Source organism: Salvia hispanica, chromosome 3, assembly GCF_023119035.1.
Source record: "Salvia hispanica cultivar TCC Black 2014 chromosome 3, UniMelb_Shisp_WGS_1.0, whole genome shotgun sequence".
Lineage (NCBI taxonomy): Eukaryota > Viridiplantae > Streptophyta > Magnoliopsida > Lamiales > Lamiaceae > Salvia > Salvia hispanica.
The window spans coordinates 44,596,988-44,615,639 of record NC_062967.1 but is presented as its reverse complement, the minus strand read 5'-3'; the positions used below and the strand labels follow the sequence as shown (position 1 = coordinate 44,615,639).

At 32.9% G+C, this 18,652-nt stretch overlaps 2 protein-coding genes across 2 annotated transcripts; one reads left to right on the top strand and one right to left on the bottom strand.

Moving 5' to 3' along the window:
• Positions 1-1,875: 1,875 nt before the first annotated feature.
• LOC125211961 lies at positions 1,876-5,639 on the top strand. Its single transcript, XM_048111937.1, has 5 exons — positions 1,876-2,140; positions 2,495-2,544; positions 2,625-4,691; positions 4,774-4,858; positions 4,933-5,639. Exons 1-5 carry the CDS (start codon positions 2,020-2,022, stop codon positions 5,532-5,534), a joined length of 2,925 nt encoding a protein of 974 aa, XP_047967894.1. The 5' UTR covers positions 1,876-2,019; the 3' UTR covers positions 5,535-5,639.
• A 1,022-nt stretch (positions 5,640-6,661) lies between these two features.
• On the bottom strand, positions 6,662-8,870 carry LOC125210289 (tryptophan N-monooxygenase CYP79A68-like). The gene is made up of 3 exons (XM_048109844.1): positions 8,827-8,870; positions 7,373-8,294; positions 6,662-7,270 (listed from the first exon to the last, which is right to left on the bottom strand). Exons 1-3 carry the CDS (start codon positions 8,868-8,870, stop codon positions 6,662-6,664), a joined length of 1,575 nt encoding a protein of 524 aa, XP_047965801.1.
• Positions 8,871-18,652: the final 9,782 nt, after the last annotated feature.

Genomic DNA, 18,652 nt, shown 5'->3' with positions numbered 1-18,652 from the left:
TTTTAATACTCCGTATAATGAATTAGTGAAGTATCTCAATCTAATTATTAAAAATGGAAAAAATGCAAATGTGTCCTGAAATAAGCACAGTCCAAAATGACAAAGTATGTTTAGTTTTAACTGATCGAGTGAGTAATATTTATTTCAAATTCATTAATTGACAATTCAGATACTGTGGCACTATTAGAAAAGGCTATCCGCTGTTGGAGATAATTAGGATACCGGTGCGTGCTGACATATTTGGGGCGACGCTTAGGGTGGCCACCTGCAGTGGCAGACGAAGGGTCAGACGATGCAGTGGATGATGAGTCATACTTACATATATTAGTTTTATAATATAATATGAGTGTAATAAGTTGGTGAAATTTGAAACTTACTTACTATTTATAGTAAAACTGAAAGAAAGACTCTTATTATGAAATGAATAGAAATGACAAAATAGGACTTATTTGAAACGGAGAAATACGTATCCCAAGTTTGTAAAATATAAATTTTATACATGATCTTTTAAATTTTTTATGCATGATCTTTTAAATTTTCTCAAATATCTATCACTGGATTCAATTTTTTTTCTTTGAACAATGGCACATGGGAGAATATTACTACCGATTCACCGGCCGAATACATTTCATATCTTTGATTAACTAAAATTTTAGTACTTGATTTTTTAAATTATTTTTCATGAACTGTATAATAATTTGTTTTATATGGGTGGTTTCAATCGCTAATATGTCATGAAATTTTTCGAGATTTTTCTGATATCAACATAGTTACTGTATTAAAAATATCAACATATCATTATGAAAACTTCAACACAATTTTATTGATATTGTATTTGCATTATATTGAAATTTTTATGCATTTATCAATATAAAATATACTCCATCCGTCCCTCTATAGCTGAGTCGTATTCCTTTTTGGATTGTCCCACTGTAGCTGAGTCATTTTCCTTTTTGGCAAATGATACTTTACTCTCTCTTACTTAACTCTCTCTTCATCTCTCTACATTTTTCCTTTCTACTTTATTCTCCTTATACTTAACTCATTTAAAATAATTTTTCTTAAATCTCGTGCCAAAAAGAAATGTCTCTACTATAGAGGGACGGATGGAGCATTTATCAACGTTTGCGAAAATTAAAATTAAAATTATAAAAATTTAATCATCTTATCATCATTCAAACATATACATTGGGATCTCATTAGGATCCTTATTAATTCGATATATTTTTTATGAAAAAATAATTTAAATCGAAAGAGTTATATAAATTTATATTTTTTAGATGATTTTGAGAAGAGATAAAGAGGTTAGTTTTAACTAACATATCTAATAATTAACATTAATAACTTTAAGTTTATTCAATAATTCTTTAAATTTAAAATATAATCCACATTCATCTTATTTGATCTCCAAATCTAACATAATTTAAGATTACTAGTTAGTAATTGATCAAAATATTCAAAACCCCATGATCCCAATTCTACAAATTATTTGATTGAGTTAGCTTATCAAATATTTACGCCGCCACACTATTAGATTTTAGAAAGCAAGGCATTTAAATCAATGAAATCATTCTTTCAAGTAAATTTAAAGCTAGACAAGTAAAATGAGACATATGAAGAGGAGTTTGTGTATAGCAAACAAACTGTAATTGTCACTTTGAGAAGAAATCTTAACCCACAAGTCAAAACCTAAAGCTGCATCCCTCCATTGCTTGGAGTGGAATGGAAGCAAATTATTCCAATTCTCCACCAAGAGCAACTCAAATTCCCCTCCCTCATTATGTTTACATCAACCTTTAACAACTAATAATATAAATAAATAAACATATCTACATATTCAATCTTCATTTTGATTCCCACATTACATCTCAACAAGCATGATGCAACCTTCTCACCTAAGTATAGCTACAACTCATTCCCAGAAACACTAAAATTTCATTCACAATTCTCTTCAAGGGCCAACAAAATCATTACTAGTATTTTTTATTTTTACTTATCAATTTTGGGAGGCTTGTGAGAATGAGCAACATGACGACGAAACCAGATTTCGCGCAGAAACTGCTGAATGATCTGCGCCAGCGCAAGGAAAGGATGGCCGCCACTCAGCACTCAAGTCGACAGTCGAGCCAAACATCTAGAGGTGAACACTTTTCCTCTCCAATGCAACAAAATATTGCTTGTCATTTTTCATGCATATTTAGTGACTTAACTCTAAGGAACACTAGTTGCATGACAAGATTTAGGGGATTCGGATCGAATCGATAAACATCTTCTCGAGGCAACGTTAGGAACAGAGAACTCTAATAGCTATGTTGCATAGATATAATCAAGAATGTGAGTAGAAAGAAGCAAGTGTAACAGTGATTGAAAAGGATATAATTTTCACAAAAATTTGAGGCACAAATACAGTGATTAAGGTGATTTTGTATGTAAATTCCTATGGCTGTAGTGTTAGCCTTTCACCGTTAAGGTCTCATGAATCTGTGAACAACAGCCACACGCGGGACATCAAGGGGCGCTCGACAAATGAATGTCCTAGATTCCGTAAGTATTTATGTCGTTTTTATGCAACTATCAATGAGTCGAAACCAGTGGTCTGATCATCACATCATTCATTCCTGCAGGCTAGTTCTACAACGAGAGGCAGCAGATCAGTGAACACGAAAGAAACTTCGAGCCAGATCATTGTCTACGAGGGCAGGCAAAGCTCTAAGCAAGTCAGAGATCTGTCGATGGCCATAGCTTTTGCCTTTGAAAACAGTGGAAATCTCAGTACCATTAGCGGCTCCAGCAGCAATCCACTAGTTAATTTCTTCAACAGATTTGGTCGAAGATCTCCAAACTCGAGAAAAATGGAGACTACCGGCTTCTACAATCATACCTCAGCTGGTTCGTTTCCTAACATCCATGTCAATGAAATATCGAAAGGAGTTCACAAGCTAAACCAGATTCTAAGTGCCTGCTCCAACGGCCTTAACTTGGACAGAAACTCGATTGAAATTGGAAGAGAGCTGCTGAAAGGCGCAATTGATTTGGAAGAGTCCCTGAGGATGCTTGTGAGCTTACAGGACGCTTCAGAGTTCACGAACAGTTCACAGAAGAAAGGCCGTATAAAGTTACTGGGAGAGGATGGGGAAGAGGATGAGGATGAGGATGATGACAATGGGAAAAGAGTCGAGCAGTGGAAGCTGGATCGGCCTAGATTCTCCTTTGATAGAACCTCAGGGAAGTCCCGAGCGGTCCAGGGTGGAACAAGACAGCAACAGCTAGCTCTACCATATAGGCATGAAACGTCCGACCAATCTATTATCACCAACTCGCAGCTGGTTCCTCATACGAGGTCTAATAGCTATGTCGAGGATTACAGTCTCTTAAGTTTATCAAAGTCCACACCAGAGAAGGGAAGGATTTCAAATGTGATAGCTAAACTTATGGGGCTCGAAGAAGTTCCTCTGAAGGAGGGCTCGATAGGTGGGAAAAATGTATCGAATGAAAGTGGCAAGCAGAAAAAACCCATGACTAGAGAGACTAGGAACAATGGATCTGATCTTAGCACCAACAAGATGCTGCCAAGAAGAGAGCCCAAGCAACAGATCAAACCTGAAAAGAGCCATGAAACAAAGGATGGCGCCTCTAAAATGGTAAACTCGGAGAGGAGCCAGCTGCGTAAAGATTTGAAAATGCAAGCAGTGAGCATGGAGCCAGCAAACATCATGATAAAGAAACAACAAAGCCACACTAATCATGTCGATGGAGTCACGAGCTTCAAAGAAAACACGAGGAAACAAACTCATGGAGAGGACAAAAGGGCACAGAAAAGCACAATGCTGAAAGCAGAAGGCAAAACAAGCAATAGGATTGAGCAAGTGATAAGTGCAAATTCAGTAGAAAAGAGGAATGCAAATAATTATGTTCCGAAAATTCAAGAACAGATCGCTAAAAGGCCTGATCCCTCTCAAGACAAGAACTCTGTCGACTACAAACCACAGCAACTTCAGAAACATAATTTGGTGGCAAAAATCCATGAGGTCCAACAAGTGGAGCACATACACGCCTCAAAATCCAAGAGAAGTGCAGCCACGAATCAGCAGAAGAAATTACCACGCGAAAAATCCACTCCTGGTGATGGGAGATCAACCAAAGTTCCCGTGAGAGACTCTGTTCACAGACGACATCAAGATGCTGACCTCACAATTGATAACTCACAGAATACCGCAATCAATCAAGAAAGCCCCCGGACACAAAGGCAAAGTCAGGATTCATCTAAAACTGAAAGCGGTATAGAAGAGGGGAGCAGTCGACTGCTTGCAGAAGAGAAGCCACTCGAGGCCTCATCCACACAGAAGAGAACTGTTACCAAGAAAGTTCAGAGAAGAGAGATTCCTGAAAAGATAGAAGTACTTGCGACTAGAAGAAATTCTATTGGTACTGCAAAAAGACCAGACAAAATATTGAGAGGTCTGAAACAGCAGATGCAAAATAAAAGCCGCGCATCCAAAAAGACAGAGGAACCAAGTGATCTCAAGGTCAAAGAAGAAAAAGAAGTCATCACTGCTTCAGAAATGGTCGCTGAACCAGTGAAGCCAGATGTAAAGATAGAAACTGAAGATGATCAGGCGACCGTATTAAACAGCACTGTAGCAAATGAATCCCAAATTGACAAGAGACAGAACAAACTCAACCTCAACAACGTAAGCTCACATTATACTTCTAACAGATTAAATTAAAGTTTATCATCTGGAAAGCTTATTTAACACTTTACTGGCTTTGCAGATTGTACTGGATGATCTCGAGGAGGAGGAACAGCCTCGTACACTTAAGGTTGAAGAAGAACAAAATGAAGGTGTTCAAAGCTTAGGTAAGCTTCTAAGCTATCAAGCTAAAGTAGTTTCCCATACAATGTCAATATTTTCACATACATCTTCCTTGCAGACACCCGTGAAGAGAGCACTGAACGAGATCTTCTTCAACATGAGTGCGTACAATCGAATAGACAAGAGCAACTGACAGAACCGGAAAAACAACTCAAGGAGACAGTGATAAAAAGCCAGATGTTTCTTAGCACAGCCGAGGCTCTCTTCAAGCTCAACATACCTCTCAGCTTCCTTCACGCGGGTGATCATGAAAACGAAGTGTCAGGCAAGAAGCTCGTGCTGGACTCTGCGAATGAAGTGATGAGGAGAAAAGCAAGGCGGTATGAATTCATGAATAATCCATACATGAAGACTGGAGTAAGTAACGTAAAGATAAGGTCATTGGATGATTTGGTGAGGCAACTCTGCAAGAACTTGGAATTGCTGAAGAGCTATGGCATGAATGGGAGTGATGAGAGTGATGTAGCAGCTGGACTGCATAGAATGCTCAACAAAGACATTTACAATGAGGATCCTGATGTGAACTGCATGTGGGATTTTGAATGGAGCAGAATGATGTCCATATTTCCTGAAATGGAAACTGTGGTGAAAGATGTGGAAAGACAGATGCTGAATGGATTGCTTGATGAGATTACCAGTGACCTTTTGTTAGGTATATAACTGTTTTGGTTTGATTTTTTGAGGTTTTATAGCTATATCTATTGTGATTCATGATTTTAAAAAAAGGGACAGGGTTTTGAAAGTAAATAGTTAGTTATTGCATCATTTGTAGGAGACAAAGTAATCACATTATGTTTATAGAACAAATACAACATGAGATCACAAGCTTTAATAATTAATAATATTATGAGTTTTATCTCTATTGATCAGTTCTTTCTTAAATTTTCAATTTATTGAGTTCTTTAATTCAACTTATAGAATGACTTTTCACAATTGTTTGTAGCATCATTCATTCCATATCACATCGTCAAATCAAGAACAAGGATCGTATCAAAATCACCTGCAACATTTTCTCACAACTCCTAATACATAAAAAAGTGACAAGGGTACCGTCTTTAAGAAAAGTGGACAAGTGTATACTACTACATTTATTCTCACACTATTTCTCTTTCTTTTTCTCTCTCACCGCTGACTAGCTATTTTTGTGTATAATGTTTAATATATTCTCATTTCTATACTCTTGTCCATCTACTAAAAATAAATCCATCGATGAATAACACAAATTTTAATGAGAAAATGATAAAAAAAAAAAGTGATAAAAATATGGATAAAGTAGAAGAGAGAAAGAGAAAGAGAAAGAGAAAGAGAAAGGTAAATAAAAGAGAAAGGTAAAAATAAATCCATTGATGAATAACACAAATTTTAATGTGTAATTCTTAGAGATAGAAACTCTTTAAGGAAGAAAGAGAGAGCACAAAATCAAATGGGAGGGAAAATAAGAATTGTGGTTGTGGAGTTGAATAAATAGATGATGTAGCAAATATTTGAATGAATGGTTTTTAATCCTAAAAAATATTATTGGTGTATATTTAAATAAAAAATAAATTAAAATTTCAAATGATAAATTTGAAATAAATTAAAGTACAATAATCAATTTAATAAAAAGCATTATAGTTCAGGGATAATTTATAAAATTAACCCAGTTACATTAAATGAGGTGCTCAAGGTAAGCGCGCGCTAATGTGTCTTTTGTCTTAGTTCTATAGTTGGGATATGATTTTAGACCTAAAACTCCATAAATCTAATTGAGACTTTATACATATGATGAATGAATATCGTCAAAATATTCATATTACATTTTGATAAACTTGTGGTTCCAATCTAGGAGTCGCATAAGCCATCAATGGTTCAGCCATGAAAGGAAATACATTTGAGTCTTGAATTAGGGGCGTAGTAGAAAGTGACGTCCAACTAAAACTATGAATAAGTCTGGCTAAAAGAAGTGTCATTATGGTAGAACCAAGCAAAATGGCTGGGCAACCACGCCTTCCAACACCAAACGTCCACATTTTCAACTGAGAATCAGTGAGAACCACTTGCGAGGACCCATTTGTAATATGGCGATCGGGATTAAATTTAAGAGGGTCGTCCCAGACTCTGGGGTTCTGTCCTAGGCCAAGACGACTTAGTAGGATGTGACTTCCTTTTGGTATGAAGTATCCACTTACATGGGGAAGGTTGAATGGTGCCACGGGATGTAGCCTTATTGCCTCCTTAACACAAGCTTGTATATAGTTCAGTTTAGGCAAATCCGATTCTTGTACGACTCTCTTTTTACCTACAATATCGTCTAGCTCTTCAAGGGCCCTCTTAAGAATATGTGGTTCACGACTCATCTCGCTCAAGCACCACTCAGCAACATTCGATGGATTATCAATCGCAGCTATACTCATTTCCTGCGATCAAATATTCAAATCAAATGCCATTTTAGTAGAAATAATAGGTCCATACCTTTTCCAAGAAAAACATAATTTTAAAACATAGAACTAATAACTTACAATAACTTGGGCTTTGATCTCTTCTGCTGACAACAATGGATTATTGTCAGAGTCCTTGAGGTTAATCAAAATATCAAGAATATCATCCTTAGTAGTTCTAACACCATTCCGCCACATCTCAATCCTATTATTAATTTCAGGATCTTGATATTTTCTCAAATTCTTAATAGCATTGGTATGAGTTTTTTTATGACCATCGAAATCAAACACCTCAAGAAATGGAACATAATCAGCAATTGCAAATCCATATGTGTGTGATAATATTATCCACACTGCATCCATGTGTTCCTTCTCTTCAAATCCGGGCCCACCAGCCTCTGTCCCGGCTCCAAAAAACCTCTTCCCGAACACCAACTTTCTAATCACGCCGCCGCAGTAAAGCCGCGCCGCCTCTCTCACGTTCACGGCGACACCAGTCTTGGACTGGTTGTAAACGTATCGAACAAGGTGATCGGCTTCTTCGCCTCTCTTGCCTTGAAGAAATTGATGGACAGATGAGTTGAGCACCTTCGACACAATGACTCTCCTCACTTTCTTCCACTGATCGCCTCCGGGCGCAAGAACAGCCGACAAGTAGCCATTACTCGTGAGTCTACCCGTCATGTTTCTCGGCCTTGCTGCGAAAACAGAGTCTTGCACGTTGAAAAACTCTCGAGCAAGCTCGGGAGAGCTGATGGTGATGACGTGGATGCTTCCGAGACGAAAGCATGCGATCTCGGTGCTGAGGCATTGCATGTAGTCGAGCATCCATCGGAAAGTTGGCTTGTTTCTCACCATCTCCGGTAAGCAACCGATGATCGGGTAGCCGGACGGACCTGGTGGAAGAGGGTGTTTTGGTCTTTTTTGTATTCTTTTGTGGAAGATTATATATAGGGGAAACAGTAATGCTACCAATAATAATAATACAAATTCCATCTCTATTCTTCAAGGTTGTATAGGAAGAGGGTTTGTGTTTCAAGAATGATAGTGTAACTTATCAAACGCATATTTATAGTGGGTATATGGAAATAAAAGATCATATAGGTTTATGTAGGAAGGAAGAACTCAAGTGGCGATTGAATTCCATACTGCCAATAAATATGTAAATATATCACGTATATTTGTGTTTATCCAACAAAATTATCTATTTATACTAAGTTTTCGTTCTAATATATTGGATGACATTTTCCACCAGGAGCACTTCAATTTTATTTTAATCTTTTTTGTTTTACAAATTTAAAGAATAATTATTTATTCTCTGAATATAATTAATTGGCACTCCAACATATTTATAAAAAAAAGGATTATGTTAGTATATTTTTCATGATTAACATCATTAATTAAGTGTTACAATTTGTAACCCTATATATTTGTGACAAGTGGAGTTTTTCTGCCAATTGTCCAGAAAAAGAGCTAATATATTGGTATTATTTTCCATAAATATTGATACATTATTCATCATTCATTGCACACACGAATTGGTGATCCCATCTGAACTTAGCAAATTGAAGATATCCATCGCTTTGCCACTCTGGCCCAATTTCAATCAATATTTCCAAATGATTATCTACATATTTTTATTGGCATCATTATATCTTTACTTTTATTAGTTTTTGCTACTCTTTCCGTCCCATTTAAGATGGATACCTTTTCTTTTTTATTTGTTCTAATCAAAATGACCACTTTCTAATTTTGGAAATAATCTTCTCTCTCCTCATTAAAATATTCAATTACTTTTTTCCTCTCTAATTTATTCCACCTAACAACAATTCCTAAAATCTCGTGATACCCAAGAATGTGATTATCTTGAGTGGGATGGAGGGAGTACCTAATATTTATTTTATAGCGTTTTTCGTACCTAAAAATTACATTTTTGATACTTGGTGATATTTTTCGCCCCAAAAAGTCCTCCAAAAAACACTTTTTCACATTTTTTCGATGGATGATACTTTTGAACATACGTGATAAAAGAACCTAACTGATATTATAAAATTCTTGTCTATTTTCCTTCTCTTCTTCCCTAATTCATATCTCTCCCTTCCTTAACTCATTTCTTCTTTATTTAATTGGTATTCCCAATTTGTAGTTAACATATTTTTAATATTTTAAAATAAAAGTAAAGTATGGTTCAATGTATCACAATTTCATTTTCATAAAAGAATTATTAGTTAAACATTATTAGATACTAGTATTACCCACGTGCGATGCACGACGAAATATTTTTCCATCATACAATTCAAATTATTCTCACCCGTGCGATGCACGACACATTGTATATTCTTTTAATTTGTATAATAGTATAAATAATTATACATATTCAAAAATAGAAAATAAAATAAATTATTTGTTAAAATTAACGTACAAAAACGTATCAATAGATCAAAATCATTTTTTGAAAAATGCTACGGAGTATCATTTTGACATAAACAATTTATTAATATTAATCTATAAAAATACATGTTAATATAATTGCATGACCAACTTAACAAAAAAATTTAAAATATTAGCTCATCCTCTCCACTTGACTTCAAGCAATTAATATTCAAGACACATAGCTTCCTTCATATGAGTTTAACAAACGAAGGAGTGGGAAAAGGCGTAAACAAAGAAAAACAATAGTCTATAACTAATCCCTCTCTTGCTTGATAAAGAGTGTCTCCGTAGACACCAGAAAATGAATTTGTAGAACAAATAATTTCTCAACAGCCTCAACTTTTCCCCCTAATATTCAACATTAAAACATTTCTTGAATGATCCTTCATCAATCAACTCGGTGTAAGTCTCGGTATACAACAGAAAATGAATTTGTGGAACAATATCTCTAAAATCTACAATAAAATGTGTAAATCTTTACACACAAAGTACTCCATTAGCAATGGTTATGGAAGGATGTTGATCAAAGGATCAATTAGCAATGTGTATAATGGTTCCATGATGACAATCTTTTTTCTTTTGGTAAGAACTAAAAACATCAAAATTTTAAATTTTATTTCTATTGAAAATTATGTGATAGGAACCTAGATTTATGCTATAGAAATAATATATAAATATATATCAAAGACACCAGATTAAGATCAAAATCCTCACATACAATAATATAATACAAAAAAAATATAAGCATATAAAGTGATGAAGTGTTGAATTTAGGGTAGCAAATACATATCAATAGATCAAAACAATTAAGAAAAGCATCAATCACAAAACATTTGATAAAGCGAATCGAGGGTACAAAACAAATCAATAGACAAATGTAGAAATAACTTCATGCATAAACTAATTTCATGTTAAATAATATTGATGAAGAATAGAAAGAATACCTAAAACCCGAGTCACGTGAAGAATGGAATGGAAAAAAGATAATGAATGTGTTATAGGCGATCAAATGTCATTTATTTATAGTAAAAAAATGGAGCATCTTCCAGAACCTTGTATTCATTTATAATTAAAATCAGCCAATCTAAAGATATAACCGTCAATTTGAATTGCATGCATTAATTCCAAAACTAAAATGGCAGTTACATACGTTTATTATTATTATTATTATTATTATTATTATTATTATTATTATTATTATGTGATTTAATAACCGTTTGAAAATTAACATTTGTAACTGTTATATTAAACTAAATCTAATCTAATCTAATCTAAATATCTTAATAAACGCATGAATTAGTAAGAGTTAGACATAAGTAACGCCTCAGTTTTTCTCAATTGCATTTACATCCCTCGTATAAAATTATTATTCAAAACGTCCCAAAACTCGCCTTTTATATATGTATAGATAACAGTGGATCATGGTTTAAGAAAAACTTCTGAGATATTAAATATCATTATTCAAACATTTATTTATAGAATAACATGTTGTGTATCATTCTCCTTCGTGACATTTGTTTTTTTTTTTTTTTTAAATATCTTAGTCATGGAAGAATAAAGATAAATTAAATAGGGTTCACTTCGAACAATCTTTAGCTTCGGAAAACATAGCCCATTATTTCGAGCTCGTTATATCACACTTAAAAAGAAAGAAGAAATGAAAGAACTAAAATGATGAAGAAATAGAACTATAGAAGAAAAAAGAACGAAGAAAAAAAGAAAAGGACAAAAAAAATTTACATGTTTGGTACTCCCCCCTCTGTAGCTGAGTCGTATTCCTTTTTTGGTTGTCCAACTATAGCTGAGTCATTTCCTATTTCGGTAAAAAGCACCAACTTTTCTTCTCTCTTACTTTATTCTCTCTTCATCTCTCTACTTTTTTTTTCTTTCTTATTTTATTCTTCCTTCACTCAACTCACTTTTAACTAAATTTTTTAAATCTCGTGCCGAAAAGAAACACTTCTACTACAGAGGGTTAGAGGGAGTACCATTTAATTTAAATTTCCAAAAATACCCTCCATAGCCCAAAAATCACATATTTGGTACCTAAGGTTATTTTTATCACGAGGTATCAAAAACAATATAAAACAAAGATCAGGTACCATTTTCGTGCAAAAGTGAAAGATGAAGTACTATTTGTGTAGTTCACTCTTTCTAAAAATTGAAACATCACTCTCTCTACTTTTTTTCATCTTTTACTTTATTCTCTCTACTTAACTAATAAACTACACTACATAAAATACCGTTTCGGAATAAAAATGATTTACTTAAAGTGGGACTGAGGGAGTAGCTAATTTTTCCGAGTGTCAAATATATATACTAGACATATTAAATGAAAATTTTAAATTGTAAGTTATTAATTTTTAGAAAGATTTGTTTATTATTTTATTGAAGCAAAAAATAAGTTAAATATTAAAATACTTCCTCCGTCCACGAAAAATAGGGCACTTTGTGTATGACACGGGTTTTAATGTAAAATTAGTAAAGCAAGAGAGAAAGGTAAAAAGTACTCCAATTAGGAGTACATATTATTAGTAAAAGAGAAGGAAAAAGAGTAAGAGAAGAGTTGTTGAAAACTTTTCTTTTTTTGAATGTGCCATATTTTTCGTGGAAAACTAAAAATAGCAAATATGCCCTACTTTTAGTGGACGGAGGGAGTATAAATTTAACACGGAGGGCATGTGTTCACTTTGCAAAAAATGAACGCATTTCTGAGTTATTTCAGAGCCACGAGTTATTATTGAGTAAGGACAAAAATCACCCTCTAAATTTTTAAATTGTCACCACATAGTCACATACCCATCACCCCTATTTGTGCGCAGCAACTCATTCCATTTCCTTCCAAATTTTGAGAGGATTCCTGAAATTCGTCACTACGGGCTGCAGTTAGGCCTACGACGGGCTCCAATTATTTTAGATTCGTCGCCTCTTTGAAAGTACATATTTGGTTTGTTTTTTCTCATCCATTAATCGCCATTTCGAGGTGCCGAAACGATGGATTCAAATTCTCACGGTCGACATAGGTATAGTGTGCAGAGACGAAGCCAGAAATTTGGTACTGGAGGCCCAAAACACTATTTATTGTTAGATATTTTTCGGCGTCAACATCAATATAATCGAAAGCAGTTCATCTTGCAGCACGATAATTATTCGATATAAAGATGATTATTAGATCAAAAGAAATAGTGATAAAGTCGTAGAAAATAGTACTCCCTCTGTCCCGCTTTAGCAGTCCCATTGACTTTTCTATCATCTTTCTGTAAAAATGATAAAAAATAGTTAAAGAGGAGAAATGGTAAATTAAGAGAGAGAATAATATAGAGAAGAGTCTTATCTACATTATTGTCTCTCTTACTTTACCATTTCTCCACTTTAACTATTTTTTATCATTTTTTACAAAAAGATGGCAGAAAAATTAATGGAACTGCTAAAGCGGGACGGAGGGAGTAATATGTGATGATATCGTTGAAAGAAAGTTCGATATCGAAAAAACATATACAGTGTAAAGTTAGTAAAACGGCAGTTGACACAATCAAAACTACTACTCCCTCCGTCCCAAGATAAGTGATTTGTATTCCTTTTTGGGGTGTCCCACTATAAATGACCTATTTCCATTTTTAGCAAAAAGTCATCTCTCTTACTTTATTCTCCACTTACTTTATTATCTCTTCTCTCCTCTACTTTTCCCTCTCTCATACTTTACTCTCTCCACTTTAACTTATTTAAATACCATTCCTTAAATCCCGTGCCCAAAAGAAGTAGGTCACTTATCTTGGGACAGATGGAGTATTAATAAACTACCATATGTGTCCCTTTTTTCACATATCTATAATTAAATTTAAAATATAATATTAATAAATAATACTATTGTATTAAAATAATATTTATTGATTTTATCGCTATAATTATTTGACCATCATACAAATGTTATAAACAACAATTTTTTTTTTAAATAATCAAAATTGAAAGTTAACAGAGTGTGTGTAAGAGCTACTATTATCATAAATAAATAATTAGTAATGTATAAAAGTATCATAAATAAATATAGTAATGTGTAAAAGGGAATTTATAGTAATGTGCAAAAGAGAAGACTTTTGGTTGTTGGCATGTATATTATTTGAAAGTGGGAGTGAAATTAATAAAAATAATTGAAGTATATGCGCATGTTAACATAAAGGGAACATAAGGAAAATATTCATAAGCTCTGCTGTTCCCGGGTGTAGAACTCGGAGCATGAATCAGAGAGATGGAATGCTTTACCAACGGCGCTAACCAACACTGATGTTCAATATACCAATGTAAAAAATATATAATAATAATTTGAATAGCTGGGGGACCCAGTGGCCCCAGTGTGGCTTCGTCCCTGATAGCGTGTGGTTCTTGGAGGAAGACCATGAGTTTGGATTTTTTGGGGGGTTAAATAGAAACGTGCTTAAATGTGGGAATTGAAAAAGAAAGGGGCAACATGTAAACTTGCTTCCGATTCTTGATACACTTCTCTTTTACAAGAAATGATATTTGCGTAGTTCTTATGAGCAGTGGCAGACCCTACTCATTTCAAGGGCTCACATAAAATAAATCATTGCCTGCAGAGGCATAGCGCAGTTGGCAACGGAGGGGCAAATCTTATTGTAATGAAATAAATCATTGACACATGGAATTGAAAAGAATTTGACCCTTTTCTAATCATTTCTGGTTAAATTTGAAGGTTAACATAACTTTAGGCAAATTGTTAAATTTGATCAAATTTTGGCTGATCTCATATTTAATGAAATATAGTATAATTTATTAGTATTATTATTATAATTAATAATTTGTTAAATAACTATACCACAATTAATTAAATTATGAATAATATAATAATAAATAATAGTAATTGTTATTTTAAAAATTAATTATTATTTTTATTCAATTATAATATCAGTAAATAGCATGTTAACATAAAGGGAACATAAGGAAAATATTCATAAGCTCCGCTGTTCCCGGGTGTAGAACTCGGGGCATGAATTATAGAGACCGAATGCTTTACCAACGGCGCCAACCAAAACTGATGTTCAATATACCAATGTAAAAAATATATAATAATAATTTGAATAGCTGGGGGCCCAGTGGCCCCCAGGCCCAGTGTGGCTTCGTCCCTGATAGCGTGTGGTTCTTGGAGGAAGACCATGAGCTTGGATTTTTTTGGGAGTTGAATAGAAACGTACTTAAATGTGGAAATTGAAAAAGAAAGGGGCAACATGTAAACTTGCTTCCGATTCTTGATACACTTCTCTTTTATAAGAAATGATATCTGTGTAGTTCTTATGAACAGTGGCGGGCCCTACTCAGTTCAAGGGCTCACATAAAATAAATCATTGCCTGCAGGGGCGTAGCGCATTTGGCAATGGAGGGGCAGATCTTACTGTAATGAAATAAATCATTGACACACGGAATTGAAAAGAATTTGACCCTTTTCTAATCATTTTTGGTTAAATTTGAAGGTTAACATAACTTTAGGCAAATTGTTAAATTTGATCACATTTTGGTTGACCTCATATTTAATGAAATATAGTATAATTTATTATTATTATTATTTTAGTTAATAATTTGTTAAATAACTATACCACAATTAATTAAATTATGAATAATATAATAATAAATAATAGTAATTGTTATTTTAAAAATTAATTATTTGTTTTATTCAATTATAATATCAGTAAACAGTATAATTTTAATAATAATATTTATTATTATATAATTTATGACTATAATAATAGTAAATAATTATAATTATAACTATATTATTATATTTATTATTATTTGGTTAATCAATATTTAAATTATCCATTATAATAATAAAATTTTAATAATATACTAATTATTATCATCATGTTTTTAATTAATTAATTATTAAGAAAATCTAAACTAATATTTTATTTTCTAATAAAAATTTATTAGTATATATTTAGTATAGTGTAAATCAAATACTGTAAAATCTAAAATCTCGATATTTTTCAAACACATGAAATTAAAATTGTTAGGAATCATATTCCTATGATTCATTTAAGAATTATTTTCCTTACAAATTTTACTTTTCCGTCAACTAAATATGGACTAAGAAAAATGCTAACTAAAACTGTTCTTGATAACTCAAACTAGTGTTGAGATTTTGTGTTGGCCCAATATTATTGGCATTATCCCGTTTCCTGTCGCCCATTGTGGAAAAGGTCCACCAACTTTTTTCGTTGGGCAGATTCAAAGTTTTGAATTGTTTACAAATAAACCGCCAAATGCAACCAAGTTACTAGTACTAGACTGATAGATTATTGATTTTTTTATAGTATTTGGATTTCATTTTTAGTTTAGTTTTGACGACTAATGTGGCAAATTCTAGTGGAACAAAATCTTAAGAAAATGAAGCAAGGCACCATATGAGTTATGATTTATGAACTTATTATAAACGACTATCCCAATATTGAAAATAAGAGTCAAAACAATTTTCGCGGTCAAAAGATATAAAGCCAATCTTGAGAATAAGTTGAACTAACAAATTAAGCATTAGATACATGATCAGATAAACCAGAATTTAACTATTCATCATTGTTTATTTGACAATTTAATCTTACAATAGTAGACCCAATTGACATCCAATTATAATTAATGTCGCCATAGAAAATTTTAGGTGTTAGAAATATAGTACTTCCTCTCTTCCCCAAAAATTGATAAAAGTTTTAATATGAAATTGGTAAATATTTACTCCGTCTATAAAATATTGTTCAATTTTGCTATTTTGGTCCGTTCATAAAAAGTTGTCCACTTTGTTTTTTGTTTTTTTGTTTTTACTTTTGGTATATGGACTCCACTTTCCACCTAACTCTTTACACTAACTCTTTACACTCATTGTCTATTATAAAATCTATACATATATAAAAGGGGAGTTTTGGAAATATTAACAAGAATGCCATTATGAATAATAATGGAATAATAATATTATAAATTGAAAGTTTTTTTTATCGATTTTATGATAATTGAAGGGAGTATGGAAGAGGAAAAGTTTTAGAAAACTAATGCTGATACACATCTTTATATACTTGTGATGAATGTAATAACTATTAATGTAGTAATATATTAATGTAGACGTGCAAAGCTATTTAAATAAAAATGTAGTTGATATATGCAATATGTGAGTGATTATCATTATCAAACTGTTGGGATACTTAATTGTTTAAAAGATTATTAATGGCATCTAATTATCTCACAAAACCTTTCATACACGTTCACATCGTGGATCGTAACTATATCAAAATTGCTTTATTAAAATTTCAAAATTCCAGACAATGGAAAACTCGTGAGGTGAAAACTAAATATTGTTTTTTTTTTAATTCAAGATAATTAGAAAAATAGAAGTTAAAAAGTTTTGGAAATGAACAGGTTTTGTAAGCCAAATTAATTACTCATCTCAACAAAACTCTATAAATAGGAATTGACGTGAACGAACTCACTAAATCGAAAATAATGTACAAATTCCCTTTTACTCAAAAATAGTGAATTATTTTTTCAAATTTTTGGCTTATGTGCTTCGAACATACATAAACAAGGCCAATGTTTCGCTCATGCATCTCTTCACCTATATATATTTATTTTAGAGGTATGTTATCCTCCATTATTTTCAAATAGTGTTTCTTCTAACAAGTTAGAACTTCTTTTTTGGAGAAAATAGTGGCGGTACATTATTGGGATCCATGAGATGTGTTCGGGGCGTGGCCATGCCTGCGAACAAAGTGAGATGAGGGAGAGTCGCTTGCGACGGATGGACTGGTTGATTGGTAGAGAGAGGGCCCTTGGAAACAAGGTGCGAGTAATATGAGGTAGAAATAATATGTAGAAAGAGGAGGTGATGTGGGGTTTGTATTTGTATATGTATATCGTTATATGCATAGGTATTAGTATTAAAATTCTAGGCCTCCCATGTGTAATATTTGTAAGGATTGCAAGTGCATATGTATATGGGGAATTAGCTGCAATATAAGGGAAGTTTTGGAGATATTTACAAGATTGCCATTTTATATTAAAAATTATAATTTAATTAAAACTAATTTTTGTTTGTGAATTTGTTTAGGGTTAACAGCAGTTTCATGGAAATTAAAGACTTCCAATAAATGTAATGAATATTGCTAAATATAATTATTATTTAATTAAAACTGATTTTTGGTTGTTACTAAAACTTCCGTTAAATGTAGTGAATATTGCAAAATAATTCAAGCAAACTTGAAGACAAACAGGGCGTACAATTTTCTTTTTTAAAGGTACAGTTTATATTTCATGCATAAATTTATACTACCTCATTTTATTAGGAAAACATGACACTACATATTCCCTAATTATAAGGCAAATAACCGTTATTCACACTTATGTTTATCCGAAGTGGGGAATAGGAAATGTTTCATCCCAAGGCAATTAATGATTTCAACATATGATCAAATTAATTTTAAAAAGAAGAAATGGTTAATATGAAAAAAAATGCAAACAACCGTTAATCACAATTAATTTTAGTCTAAGTGGATAATATGAAAGGTTTTTAGAATATGTAGCTTCATAATTTATTGGCCTACGTATAAATATAACCTTTGGAGCTTGATTACTATCCACACATTTTTACTTACCTTACATTTATAATCGAATGTTCGAATCGGCTGTATCCACGGCTTGGCCACAACCGAAATTAAACCCCTTCCGGCAATGTCTTTGACTCCTCATTTCAACAAAACACTACTTCGGCTCCAATAAGTAATACCATTGGGTGAATAGATGCTTGGATGAATGAAAGCAAATTTTTTTGTTTGTTTAACGTTCCCATAGCCCTATTCCCATAGCCCTATTGCAAAACACTTTCTTAATATGAGCATATAAGCAGATTTACAGCCATGATTCCGGTAAAAAAACATA